Genomic DNA, 15,163 nt, shown 5'->3' on the forward strand with positions numbered 1-15,163 from the left:
GCATCACAAAGGAACTTCTTTTATGTATCATAAGCAGGTACTTTAGGAACGCATCCAAACGTATTTCTAGAATGTGTAAGTATGTGTACAACACAAAGCAGTGTACTTCGTTTACCACATCATTTGCTGTCCCTTACATAAAAGACTGAGCTGCCTTTCTTTTTTTTTTTTAATTTCCTAGTCATTGATCACCCAGACTCGAGCCAAGCAGGCAGCCACCATGAGTGAAGTGGAGTGGAGAGGGAGAGCTGTTCCAGTCAAGATTGACAAAGTGAGGATCTTCTTACTGGGGCTGGCTGACAACGAAGCAGCCATCAGTCAGGTAAAAACGGAAGTTCCACTTTTTTCCCTGCTTTTTGGGGGGGTGAGTGGGGAGAGGGTGGAGTATATATAAAAGTCATTTTAATCAACAGACATTTATTAAGCATTTATTGTGTTCACACCTGCCTTCGAGGAGCTTGCAGTCTAACATGGGGGAAAAGGTGGGGAGACAGCAAATAGAAATCAGAATGTACAAGATAATAACAGTAGGTAGGAGATTTATGCATGACACAGTAGTTTTGACTTTGTTGAATCCACATATGCATTACCTATTAAACTTTTTTGGGCAGCGAGGTGGATAGAGTGCTGGGTCTGGAGTCAGGAAGACTTGAGTTCAAATCCAGCCTCAGACATTTCCTAGCTGTGTGACCCTAGGCAAGTCACCTAACCTTGTTTGCCTCAGTTTCCTCATCTGTAAAATGAGCTGGAAAAGGAAATGGCAAACCACTTTATCTTTGCCAAGAAAACCCCAAATGGGGTCATGAAGAGTTGGACACAATTGAAATGACTGAACAACAACAGCAACAATTAGACTTTTTTGGTAAATCTTTTTGGTGAAGTTAGTCAGTCTCAAAGATCACACCTGAAGCCTTGGATTTCAAGACTTCTTATGCTTCGTTCAAATATAGTGCCCTCATTCTTCTTTGCCTAGGAGTTGTAAACATGGAGTAAGAACATTGTTAGGTATGGGGAGAGTTTTCTGTGATTTGAGGAGGAATGAATGATGGCAGAGATAGAATCATAAGACTAAGAAAATATTGCAGATTACCCTCAGTATTAAAATCTTCAACATTTGAGAATGTCATAGCCGAAAGGCAGAGATTATACATTGAAGCAAAAATACTGCAAATATCCAGAACACAGCAAGAAATATTGAACAAAATTAAAAGATTTAGAAAAATAGAAGAAAATATCAGATATTTGATATAAAATAAAAACAGTTGATCTGGAAAATAGATCAAAAAGATAATTTAAGAAACACCATAGTGCCTGAAAATCTAATTATTTTTAAAGCCTAGACACTGTATTTGAAGAAATAACAATAAATGAAAACTACCCAAATCTATTAGAATCAAGGGGCAAAGTGAAGATAGGAAGAGTCCACTGAGAACCTTCTGAAAGAAATGCCAAACTGAAAACATTTGAGAATGTCATAGCCAAAAGGCAGATATTCCACATCAAAGCAAAAATACTGCAAATATCCAGAACAAAATGGTTCAAGCACCAAGGGACCACAGTCGGAATTACATAAAACTTGGCAGCTTCTATTATTATAAAATAAGGGGAGATCTTAGAATATATGCCTCTAAAAGATAAAATGCAAAGTCTTTACAACGAAGAATAACTTCCCCCTTCCAAATCAAGCAGAATCCTACAGGGGAAAATGGATCTTTACCGGAATAGAAGAATTTCAAGCTTTTCTGATAAAAAGATCAGAACTGAGTAGGAACTTTTAATTGTAAATATGACAGTTCAGAGAACTCTGTGAAGGTACATTTATTTGAGCATTTGGAAAGAGCTGTATGATAATAAAGTGCTGACATTCGATTAGGAAGAGAAATAATTAAGTGTCCCTTCAGAACCTTAATATCTTCAAAGGTTATTAAGGGAATCATCGCATAAGAAAAACAGAGGTCCTCAGATCTGGATTGTTTCTATTAAAATCTGAAGAGGGAAAAGAGAAGGGAAGCTAAAAGGAATATACTAGGAAGGAGAAAGAAGGAGAGAAAACTAGTATGACATGGAGATTCATGGTTTAATAGAAAATCTTTTTGTATTCTGCTATGTGTATGGAAATGAGAAAAAACATTCCCTCTTTTTCCTTTGGTATTTAAATTCAAAATTTGAAAAAGAAGAAAGGGATTGATTAGAATGGGAAGACAAGTTAGAGCATATTGAAATAGTAGCAGATGGTTATGAGGGTCATTATTAGAGTGGCCATATTAGAAACAGGGAACAAATGGAAAAAATATTGTAGAAGTAGAATCATTAGGGGTTTATTAACTAATAGAAAATGAGAGGTAAAGGAGTTGGAAAAAGTCAAAGATAACCACCAAGATTTCAGAAATTGGAAACTGGGTCAGTGGTGTTACCATCAATAGAAAGTAGTGAAATAAGAAGGAACCAGTCAAGCGAGTAGCATTTGATGTGCTAGTGAAACATTCCAATGGAAATGTTCAATAGGTAGTTACAAGAAGTGGGTCTGACGCTCAAAAGTGAAGTCAGAGCTAGAGATAGAGATTTAGGAATTATTTTCATAAAGCTCATAGTTTTAGTTCATGGGGATGAATCAGATTCCCAAAAATGAGATAAAAGCTAATACTCCTTAGTGTTGGTTCCAAGAGCCGTATTCTTAAATAAAATCAGCCTTTCCCCATCTGATGGCTACCCGGTGTTTTCAGTTTTTTTGTGTAACACTTATTCAAAAGTGAAAAAGGTATATCTATTAATTATAGGAGACCCTGTCATCAATATTGGGAATGGTTGATAATCTTGGAAATTTCATCTTCACATAAGAATCCTGGTATTTATTGAGACAAGTAATTGGTCAGTAACGTTTAGTCTAAAAATTGGAAAGGTGAGGGAGAGTCTAATGGCCTATGTGATCTTGAAGAAGCCATTTTGTTTCTTGGGACCTTTATTTTCTCTTAGGTAAAATGTAGGAGTTGTATTAGGCTGTATCTAAGGTTGACCATAGCTCTGATCCTAAAACTGATGCTGACTAATGTCCTGTGCCCAGTAGGTGGTGCAGTGGCTCACTGTTTGTTTGTTTCTTCTTCCTCTTATCTAAAGGAGCAATGGAGGTATACCCTTTTCTGTCCGTTTATCCTTTGGTTTCTTGGAAAAATAAGTCTCTCTTTTCTCTTTTCCTTGAGAGAGTATATTCAGAATAGAATATTTTCCTGTCCTAGCCATACTATTTGTATTTCTTCATAGATTGACCTTTATATTTGAAGCTAATGTTACATGGTGATGATTGCTGCCGATGATAGAATTAAGGCTCCCATTTATCCTCTGTTGAGCCTGTTTTGGGTTAAGCTGATAATGTGTAGGGTAGGTTTATTAAACTGAGGGTCTAATCTGGAATAAATCATACTCCTTCAAGAGGACTGCCTAAATTGACAGATGCCACTGAATGATCAATGAAGGGGTAGGAGAGACAATGTCTAGGGCCATCTACTTGTACAGAATTCTTTGCATTGAGAAATCTTATTTCATCTGTGGTCAGAAAGCATACTTTTCGTTATGCTTCTTTAGCAATAGACCTGAAATTATTCACATCTGCTATGTGTGATATTATTTTCCATTGTCACCTGCTTAATCAGAGACCCAAGGGAAAAAAGTGAAAGAAGAGCACTGGAGAATCTTAGGTAACTCTCCTGTTTTTTAGATGAGTATAAACTTGATATTAATTAATCATAACCATTTATGCCTTTTTTTCTCTTACAAAATAATACATTCTTGTAGACCTTATTGACTTAAAGAAAGTGTTCTTAGGCCAGAGAGATAAAAGGGTCCTATACCTACCAGAATAGTTGTAGCAGCACTTGTAGTAGCAAAGAACTGGAAACAAAGTGATGCCCATTGATTAGGGGAATGGCTAAACAAACTGTGGTACATGAATGTAAATATGTAATTACTTCACTCTGAGAAATGATTAATATGAGTAATGGGAAGCATGGGAAGACTTATGAAATGATTCAAAATGAAAAGTGTTGCTTTTCAGTCATTTCAATTGTGTCTGACCCTCTGTGACCATATTTGGGTTTTCTTGGTAAAGACACTGGAGTGGTTTGCCATTTCCTTCTCCAGCTCATTTTACAGATGAGAAAACTGAGGCAAACAGGCTTGAGTGAATTGCCCAGGGTCACACAGCTAGTAAGTGTCTGAGGCCAGATTTGAACACTGAAAGATGAGCCTTTCTGACTCCAGATCCAGCATTCTATCTACTGTGCCACCTAGCTACCCCAAATGAAAAGTAAGTTGAACCATGAAACTGATATATACAAGGACTGCAGGATTGTTAATGCTAAGACTAAGTTCTTTCTCTGACACACCCTGGCTCTGTGACCATGGGCAAGTGATTTAACCTCTCAGTGCCCCAGCTAACTTTTTAAAACTACAAGTTATAGATGACTTGTCTGTCTGTATTAGTGGAGCAGTTTCCACACTGGGTGTTCCTATATTGATTAAATCCCAGGTATAGGCACTCCTCCTTTGTAAAATTCATATACGTCAACAATAAATAACTTTAAATTTGAAATTATTCAGTTAAATTTGTTGTCATAGCAGACCATGGAGATCAGTAAAACTTACAATTTAGGAGAGACCAAGACGAGTAGCCTAGTTAAGCAGGAAGGGCCTAGGTAGGCAAAGGATCAAGGCCAATGTGCCTTTTAGTGTAAGGAAGAGCAAGTGATTATTAAAGATTTAGCAGGGGAAAAGTTTGGGATACCTTGGTTTAAGCAAGATGAGTCCAACTTCTGTAAAAAACCAGTACCTTTAAAGTAGCAGAAAAGAATCATGAGTTCAGAGATGTGAGCCAAGTTCAAGGTCTCCAAAGATCAATAAAGGCAAAGAAAAACAAGTGGATCAACACGAGATGAACCAGCAAAAACGGTATTTTATCTCTGACTCTAGAGCAAAATATATTTACTCTCAGTCTTGGTTTATGTTCTTTGTTGCATAGGCAGGCAGGGAAGGTTTGCAGCCAGGAACAGCTGGATGGAGAAAGAGTCCTGAAATCAATTCATGTCATTTCTTTGTGGATTATTTCTATATTAGCTTCCCTATTTTGTTTGTTTCTTTCCCCACTTCTGTTAATACTGAATTAGACTAGAGAAAAAAAAAAGATTAAAGTATCTGTGAAAGGGACTATTAATTTAGGTAATTACTTCAGTAGTCTGAATCCAGGCATGACTTAAAAAAAAAACCTCTTATCAGACCTACTTTTCTAATGTGTTATTACTCTTAAGCCTTAGGTTTGTTCTAGCTAAAAGAAGAGCTGATTTCTTTGTGTCTGTGTTATAGCCAACTCTTCCAAAGCTGTTAAAAGATTGATGGATTAAAGAAGGAGAGTGAGCAAAAGATAATGTGTGGACCTGTAGGGACTGCTTTTATTCTCTCTGTACAAATACAAAATTAACAAGACTGGTTTCCACAATGCACAAACATCATCATCATTATTTTATAATCATGCCTCATCCAGTTAGAAATTTCATTTCTATTCATGGTTTCTTTACAAGTTTTAAAACAGATATCTTAACAAAAATCAAAACAAGAAATCTGATTGAAATTTGAAAAAAAAACTAATGTTCTATATTTTTTCAAAAATAATTTTTCAATCCTGATTTAGTAGATGAAACTTCTTTTGAATAAAAGTAAATTTGTCTATATCATGATATTAGTTTATTTCAGTGTGTTTAGTTATGAGTAGTCTTTTCAAGGGAAAAGAAATTCAGCAAGCTTAATTCAATAAATATTATGTACCTGCTATGTATGCAAGGCACTTTTTGTTTGGGATTTTTTTTTGTTTTTGTTTTTGTTTTATGCAAGGCACTTTTTGATAAAGATAGCTTTGACACAGATCCTACTTTTAAGGAGGTTATAATAGAAAGAATACAGAAAAAGTAATGAAGTTAAATACTAAAAAAAATTTCCTGTTAACAAGTATAAAGTTCTCTGGTAAAGATGAGACATTTTATGTTGTGATAGCACCTTTTCCCAGAAAAACCCAAAGCATTTTATATCTCCTTATCCTTTTTTTTTTCTTTGTGAGGCAGTTGGAGTTAAGTGACTTGCCCAGGGTCACACAGCTAGTATGTGTCAGGTATCTGGTATATCTCCTTATTTTACCAGTATCCTTTAGGTTTACCATAATTATCATAGCAAGAATTTTGTACATCTGTAATACCTTTTTTAGTTTTAAATGTATATGATATGTTAGATCTCATTTATTCTCAAAATTATTTTGAGGCAAAAGGGAATGACGGGAGAACAAGCCATTATTGTTTTTACAGGTGGGGGAAACAGGCCGAATTTGGTTAAACAACTTGCTTGTTTAAACAATAAATGGAATAGCCATAAATGGAATTGGGGTTTTCTTGACATTGTGCTCTTTTTGTTAGACTCCCATTATTCTGTTTTTTTATGTATTCATTAGAGTTGTGGCTAAAGTCACACCTTGAATAGTATTCATTGACATAAGTTACTTTGATTTCCTAATTCCATTTTAGGGATATGTTACCAGTTCAAGTTGCTTCGTAGTCCAACTGTACTGGTAGGAAATAGTAGAAAGCATTAACCTACAAACTATGGTGTGCAGTTATTTGCCTAGAATACTGTGTTCTGCTCTAATTCACACATGGTAACAGAATTGGAAGTGGTCCAGAAAATGACAGCTAAACAATCACCTGGGTTGACTGGGGGAACACTGCTACATGAAGACAGAGTAAAAGGATTGGGAACTTTGCACAAAGGCAGGACATGATGGAGAAAGAGTCTGACATAACTAGATGAGGGGCCAGCCTTCAGATCTAGGAATACTCAAGTCCTGTTCTGGCACGTAGAATTAGAATCACAAAATTTGAGTGGGTAAGGACGTCAGCAGCTATTTAGTTAATTCAAGTCTAATCTCTCTTCCACATGACAGCCCTTCAGATACTTGAAGGCATCTATCATGCGTCCCTGAGTCTTCCCTTCTTCAAACTAAACATGCCCAGTTCCATTAACAGAGCCTCAAATGACTTAGGTTAAAGGTCCTTATGGCCTTGGTTGATCTCATCTAGACATCCTCTAGCTTATCAGTCACCCTTCTTAAACTGTGGCACCCAGAACTGAACACAGTACTCCAGATGAAGTCTGACAAGAATGGAGTATAGTGGGACTATCACCACCTTTTTCCTGGAAGCAGTGCCTCTTAATGCAGTCTAAGATTGCATTAGCTTTTTTTGGTTGCCACACAACCCTGCTGACTCATTGGACTTACAAGTCCACTAAAACCCCCAGATCTTTTTCGGAAAAGTTACTTTTTAATTATGCCTCTTGTACTTGTGAAGCTGATTTTTCGCGCCCTGGTGTAATTCTTGACATCTAACTCTATTGGATTTCACATTACTAGATTTATCCCGGAACTGTAGCTAGTCAGGATCTTTTTGAATCCTGATTGTATTGTCCACTGTGCTAGTTATCCTTCTCAACTTTGTGTTATCTGAATATTTAATGAGCATGCCATCTATGCTTTATTCAGGTCATTGACAAATACTAGTATTGCACTAGAGACCTTCCATATTGACAGTGAATTATAAATAACTACTCTGAGTCCAGCCATCCAACCAGTTGTAAATCCAAAATTATGTTACTGTCTAGTGCACACCTCTCTGTCTTCTCCAGAAGAATTACATAAGATAACTTTCTCAAAAACTGCTAAGATCTAGGTAAACTGCATCCGCATCCTCTCCCCTCATTTGCTAGTTTAGTAACCCTGTCAGAAAGGAAATGAGGTGAGTCTGGCATGACCTGTTCTGGATGAAGCCAATGCTGGCTCTTTGTAATCATTGCTTCCCTTTTAGATGTTCAACAACCATCTCCCTAATGATGCATTTTAGACTTTTCCCTGTAACTGAAGTCAAGCTCCCTGGACTGTAGTTTGTAGACTATTTTCTTCCCTTTTTGAAAATTAGGGTGTTTGTTCTTCAGTCTTGTGGCAGCTTCCCTGTTTCCCACTGAAGCACTCTATTCTTTAGGAGTGAGGATGTTACTCATGTGTGCCAGGTGATGAGTTTATTGACAGCCAAATGTTCTCTTATAACCTTTTTACTTACTTTGGATATCAGCTCCTTGTTTGTCCATTTTTTCCTGTCATTTCCAGCTCAAAAGTCATCATTCTCCTTGGGAAAGAAAGCAGAAGCGCAGTCGGAATTGAGCAGCTCTGTCCTCTCTGCTGTCACTTATCATTCTTCTGCCAACCCCAGACATGATCTCATCCTTTATTTGATTCTACTCTTCCACATCCCCCATTATGTCTTTAAAAAAAAAAAAAAAAACAACTTTTTTTATTATATTTTGCTTTCCTCACCAGCCTCAGCTCATTCTAGACTTTAGTATGCCTGACACTAATTTGATAAGACCAATATACACTCTTGCGTTTGTTACATTACTCTTTGTTACTTTGCCTGCCTTTCATCTTTGGTACATTTCTTTTTAAAATCTAAGGTTGGTGACCTTCCTATGTATCTACATCAATCTCTTCAGATAAATCTTATTTTTCTTCCTCTTTGGAATTTATGTCTTTAGACTTTCATTCTTGAGCATCTCTCATCCCTCCTGGGCTGATTTCTCTTACTCCGTGTGGTCTTAGTTTTCTTACCTCTGAGCCCTTTGAAATCTGCTTTTGCAAAATCTAGAGTGCATGTTAGAATGAACCCAGATTTCCTGTCCTCAGTCACAAACTTTAGGAGGAAGTCACTTTCCTTCCGTTTCCCCCAGGCTTCCCATCATTTCCATTCCAGCAACTATGTTACCTTGCTACAAAAAATACTAGTTGTTTGGCAGTGGGCAGATCATGTGACCTTCCTTGCTTTAGGCCACTCCAGAATACAAATTTAAGATGAGTTGCTGTTCAATTTCAGATGAAATTACAAGCATAAACTGGGGGGAAAAAAAAAAGAAATTTAAAAAACCTGATTATTGCTAATTTGGGGGGAAAAACCCCTTAAGAAGGAAGAACACTATACGTGGTAAAAAATGGTTGGGTTAGCATACTCATTAGCCAAATCCTACTTTGCCAGAATCAGTGGGCACCTCTTAAAATTTGAACCAAAGTAAATTCAGTCTAGGAAAAAGTTCAGCAAAACAATAGTTAAAATTAAAAAGCTCACAGACTATATTTTAATTAAATAAAATTTCTGGTTAATTTTGGGCTTAGCCAAAAAAAAAGTTTTGAAGTTTTTATTCTGTTTTAAAAATAATCTTTCTAGAGTTTTAGTCTATTTAACTGTCTTAGGAAGTAGAATATAAGGACAAAACTAAATCTTCTGTGAGTTCCTTGCATTGCTTTGGTAATAGTATTCTGACCAGCTCTGATCATTGTATGAAGTTATTGAAGGTATAGGAAATTTGACTGAATGTGTACTAATGCCTAGAAGTTCCTCTGGAAGTTGACTTTTTTTTTTTAATCAAATCCCCAGCATCATGTGTACAAAGATGGCCTTAGAGTCAGTAAAACCTGGTTTCAAGTCCTGCCTCTGGTCTGTCCTGCCCATGTGATCATAGACAAGCCACTTAACTTCTCAGTGCCCCCAGGAAACTTTCTTAAGAAGATATGTTATTGATCTGCATTGGTAGAAGGAGTTTCCACACTAGAAATCCCCCATGCTGATGAAATCACAGGTCTTGATTTAAAAAACAAGACATTAGCTTAATTATGAGTGCTTGATTTGGAGTCAGAATATAGATTTAAATCCCAAATCTGTCCCTTGCTACCACTATAATCTAAGGCAAGTCCTTTACTCTCTGTGACTCAGTTTCCTCATCTACAAAAAGGAGAGAGTTGGGCTAACTCTCTCAGCTACCTTAGAGTCTGAATCCTTTTTAATGTTCTTAAAACCTGCAAATAGTTGGTCAGTACTGTACTCAAGAGAAAGAAAGGAAGAAACAATTTAGGTAGACAATGCAAAAAGGAAAGTTGGTCTGGCCATGTTGACTGCCAGAATTTAGTGGCAGACCTCTTAGCCTCTGATGCCAAGATTCAGATATTTTGCATGCACGCACGCACACACACACACACACACACACTCTTTCTCTTTTTAGAAGTTGCATTTCTGCTGAACTCTTACTGGCAAAAACATTCTTTCTTTACCTTTAATTATCCTTTTCATATTGAGACGAGAACAATAAGGGGTCTTTTAAAAAAGTTTTTCTAACATGAAAGCTTAATGCACACCCTACTAATTCTTTTATTTTTAATACTTTCAGTGAAACTTTGTTTTAGTTTCTCTCTTTCTCTCCTTCCTTCCCTTTTCTCTTCACCTTCTGTTCTTTTGTGGGTAGGGTTCAGAATGCAGTCAGCCTTGCCTTGTCTTAGTACTTCTTCATCTTATCACCTTCCAACAATTTCTGTGGACCACGGAAAACAAACTAGGAACTTAATGTGCTTTTGAAGCCAGGAGGTAGTCTCCAATCTGAGGACACGTTCCTAGGGTATTTGATTTTCCTTTTTATTGACCAGACTAAAAAAAATGTTTAGAAAATGGTCTTGAGCTGTAGAAAAGCACATCCTGGAGTGTTTCAAATTGACTTGGAATTGATCTTTTCTGGGTTTAAATGAAGCACAAAATGCTGTACCTTTGGTTTTCTTGTCTTTGTGTCACCAGCTTGTCATATTTCATCTCTCTCACTTGGAAAAATGGACCAGCACAATCATGATGCCTTCTTCATTCTGCTGCTGGCCAGTTTGTTACTTGATTTTTGGAAGACCTAGGCTTAAATGTTGTTACTTTTAAGGCATATTGGCATGATGCCCCCCAACATGGAGTTTTGTTATTTATTTTGCTATTGTTTTTTCATTACTTCCCTTGATCTTGAAGATAGATTTGCAAAAAGTAGTGAAAGATGCCTAATAAAGGTAAGACTTCCTGTTTAGAAGACAGTTCTGCCTCGCCCTGCCCTGCCCTGCTCTGCTGTGCTCTGCCCTAACAAAATCATTAGTAGACTCTGATTCACCTTTTATGTGGGTGTTTTGAAAGTACAACTAGTCAGTTACCTCTCATTTCTCTCGTCTTCTTTTAAGACTACCATTAAACACTCATTGAAGCTTAGAATTTTGCTTGAGCAGTCAAAATTACCTTAAATCGTCTGCTTATTCAAAGTGATTATTAAATGACTGTTGGCAACTATTTAATCTGAATTTTGACTTCTGAGCCCTGCCCTAGCCTCTTGTTGACAAACATAGAGGATATCCTTGTTAAGCTGGTAAAACAAAACTTTACCTTTTTTTCCACCACACCTCTCATACCTTTCTCTCCAACCCCTAACACCTATTTTAAAAAAAAAAATCCACACAACTTTTTATTGGTATCTCTGGTTTTATATCATCTCCATTTCTTGATTTATTCCTCTATTCTCCTCTTCCTCTAGGGCATCCTTTTAAAAAGTAACCAATATATCAGAAAAGCTCCCATTACTCCACATCTCTTCAAAGAAGTGGGAGGGGCCTAGCTCCTACTTTTAAAGATGATGTGTTGGCATATTTTTTGCATTGTGTAAATTGATGCAGCCATTTCCTATGCCCTGTACTAATATTATACCTTTTGATTTTTGTTGTTTTTTAAATAATGCTAAACCTATTAAGGGCAGCTAGGTGGCGCTGTGGATAGAACACCAGGCCTGGAATCAAGAAGACTTGAGTTCAAATTCAACCTCACACTTATTAGGCATATGACCCTGGTCAAGTCACTTAACCCTGTTTGCCTCAATCTCTTCATCTGTAAAATGAGCTAAAGAAGGAAATGGCGTACTACTCCAATATCTTTGCCAGGAAAACCCCGAAATAGGGTCACAAAGAGTTGGATATGGCTGAAGTAACTGAACAACAACCAAAAAAACCCCACTAACAACCCATTAAAAACTTATACAAGCATTCATAATTCTAAGACATTTTTTAGTTGGAAACATTTGGTCAATGGGTTTGATTAATAAGTAATTAGAAAGCACTTAGCTCTGGAGTGTGAAATAAAATACATAATGTGCAAGGTGTATTTCTCTAGTGTTTCTCTTGGTTAACTTTGCCTGTTTGCCTTGTAGTTTTAAATAAGTAGGATGTATTCCAGTGGGCCACTAGGTTTGGAAAGATGGCCCAGATCTCTTATTATCTGTGACCAAAACTCTAGTGAGTTCTAAGTAGGTAAAGCATGTTTATGATTACGTTGTTTATTTTTTTAAAAATTAACAGCTAGAAAATAAACTTTATTCTTAAAAGAACAATGTTTTCATTTTTCTTTCTTCCTCCCATCTTAAAAGATTTAAAAAAAAATTTAAAAATGAATGGGCTGTCCTCATTTTTCCTGTGGAAATGTTTGTGGAAGGTCAATTGAATGTCAAATGGCTTTTAAAGATTTTATGTCTAGTTTCTATGGGAAGTCAAATACCGTAATGGAATGTTGTTTCTTTTCATTTCACAGCAGGTCTGCCCGTAATACAAGCCCAGCTTCTTTTCTCCTTCTCATTCCTATCTGCTCTGTCAGATTCTTTAGAATAGTAATGTGGTTTGGCAGGGGTTCACTTAATGAAGCACTTTTTCATTTGCGCTATAGGTGTTCAGCCAGGTTGCATGCCCAGCAGTGCTGCTGAGAATGCTCCCCTAATCATCTTTCTTGTCTGTCCACATAGTCATCCAACAGGTGATCTTTAATCTGCTTAATTTCTATGGCCAAGAAGAATATAACTTTGCCTACTGACAATGTTTGTCCCTTATTTAGATCTAGGAAAGAAGTATACAACTTCAGGGCTTGTTGCTGTATTAGAAATGAGTAATTGTGCTCACAATACATAGTCGCTGAGTATAGTCTGTGGCAGGGGCAAGAAAGAAACAAAGACTTCTTCAGTCTATAGTAGGGAACCTTGATATGTAGTTATAAAATATTCAATTGAAAGTTCTTTGCAGACACATGTAAGAGAAATTACATTAAGTTTATCCAGTGAATCCCATGTAGACTTCAATCTGTTATTCACTCTTTCATATTTATAACCATTTCAAGGCAAATAGTAACATTGAGAGGATAAATTGTATGTAATATAAAACAATGCCACTTGAAGTGACTTTTCTAGTTTGTCTAATGGTATATGTTTGTGTTTAATCATAAAGCTCTAAAGCTGTTTGTTCTCTGATTACTAAGTATCATGGTTGTCTTAAAAAGCTTATGTTTGTGTCTCCAACGTTTTATTTAGGCTGAAAGTGAAGAAACCAAGGAACGTCTGTTTGAGTCCTTGCTTAGTGAATGTCGGGATACTATACAAGCTGTCCGGGAAGAGCTCAAGCCAGATCAGGTAAAATAATAGCAGAAAACTCTCTCCAACATGTGTTCCTATATTGATCTCTTGGTACATGCAGCATACATTTTTATTCCTTTAACTAGGATATTCATGCATTTATCCTATCTTAGCCTGTGGTTTGCTTTACTTTGTGTTCTGCCATGTCTGGCTTCAGGTGTCATCTCTCAGTAGTTGACTCCCACGTTTATATTTGTAGCTTTCAATATATAACCTCTCTATTTCTTTCAAAAGTACCATGTTTTTCTAATCAGTTAAGCTAAAAACCTCAGCAGCTTTAACTTTGCTTTTCTCTAACCTTCTATATCTAGTCAGTCACCAAGTCTTGATTCTTTTTTTAAAAAATTTTTTTAAAAATATTTTGTTTTAATCAGTCAAGAGGCATCTTCTCATCTCATCCTCCCACCCTGTCCACTTGAGAGCATGAGAAAAACAAAACCCAATACAAACATATATAGTTGATCAAAACAAATTTCCATGTAGGCTATGTCCAAAAAAAGTTTTGTCTCATTCTGCGTTCTGAACACTTCACTTCTTTGTCAGGAGCTGGGTAGCATGTTTTAACGTTAGTCCTCAGGAATCCTAGTTGGTCATGACACTAATAAGAGTTCAACACAAAAAGATTCCATCACATTTATATCCCTCAGATTCCCGTTCTTTGCCATCTCAAAAAGAGCTATAAAGTTTTTTTTGTACCTCCTTGGAGTTTATTCTCATTTCCTATTCCTCCCTGTGCACCGCTTTGCCTCCAGTTTTCTTTTTATGCTAAATTTATTTCTTGCCCAGCTCTGTGTTTGTGTGTCTATGTATGCATACATGTACATGTGTGTATTCATTCTTCTTTTAAACAGTTCACATAAAAGTGAGGTTCAGGTGTCACTCCATACCACCTCTACCTCCTGGTTTGTGTAGGTGTCTCCTTGTGCACACTCATATAAGACAATATTCCTTCACTTTCCCTTCTCTCTCCACGCCCTTATCATACTCCCCTACTCCCTCTTAGAGGCCTCTCACTTCCATTCTTTTCTTTTGGTCATCAAGACATAACATAATACTCCCAAGCCTTGTCTAATTGGGCTTCCTCTCTGAACTCTGATGATGCTAGGGTTCAGAAGGAATACATGTATCATCTCATTTAAAGGTAAGCAGTTTATCCTTGTTTAGTTTTTTATCATTCATGTTTACCTTTTTATTCTTCTCTTTATTTCTGTGTTTGACTTCAGAGTTTCTCCAAAACTCTGGTCTTTTCATCAGGAGTGCTGGAAGTCTTCTTTTTCATGAAAGGTCTATTTTCCCCCTGTAGTGTTATACTTAGTTTTGCTGGCAAAAGTTATTCTGGAGGTTATTGCCTTCTAGAATGTTATATTCCAAGTTCTCTGCTCCATTATAGGAGTGGCTGCTAAATTTTATGTGATACTAACTGTGGCTCGTTAGTACTTGAATGCCTTCTTTCTGTCTACTTGCAGTATTTTTATTTTGAGCCAGAAGCTCTGGATTTTGACTGTGATGTTTGTGAGAATTTTCATTTGGGGATTTCTTTCAAGGAGTAACCAGTGAATTCTTTCTATTTTTACTTTGACCTCTAGGTCTAAGCGATCTGGACAGTTTTCTTAGAAGATTTCTTGAAATAGGTTGTCTAGGCTCCTTTTTTGGTTATAGCATTCAGATGGTCCATTGATTCTTGAATTTTTTCTCCTCTTTCCATTTTCTAGGTCTTAATATTTTGTTTTAATATTTCTTGTTGCCTCATTGGCTTCTATTTGGTCCATTTGAATTTTCAGGGAGTTTGTGGCTT

General features: G+C 36.6%; 1 protein-coding gene across 1 annotated transcript in view; it reads left to right on the forward strand.

Moving 5' to 3' along the window:
* The window catches only part of SRP68 (signal recognition particle 68), a 59,645-nt gene that overhangs the window by 19,241 nt on the left and 25,241 nt on the right, over nucleotides 1-15,163 (forward strand). Inside the window, exons 8-9 of the mRNA XM_027872937.1 lie at nucleotides 182-322; nucleotides 13,267-13,365. Coding sequence (XP_027728738.1) covers nucleotides 182-322; nucleotides 13,267-13,365 — 240 coding nt within the window. The remainder of the gene's footprint in view (nucleotides 1-181; nucleotides 323-13,266; nucleotides 13,366-15,163) is intronic.

The sequence above is a fragment of the Vombatus ursinus genome, unplaced genomic scaffold, assembly GCF_900497805.2.
Source record: "Vombatus ursinus unplaced genomic scaffold, bare-nosed wombat genome assembly UNPS02014801.1, whole genome shotgun sequence".
Lineage (NCBI taxonomy): Eukaryota > Metazoa > Chordata > Mammalia > Diprotodontia > Vombatidae > Vombatus > Vombatus ursinus.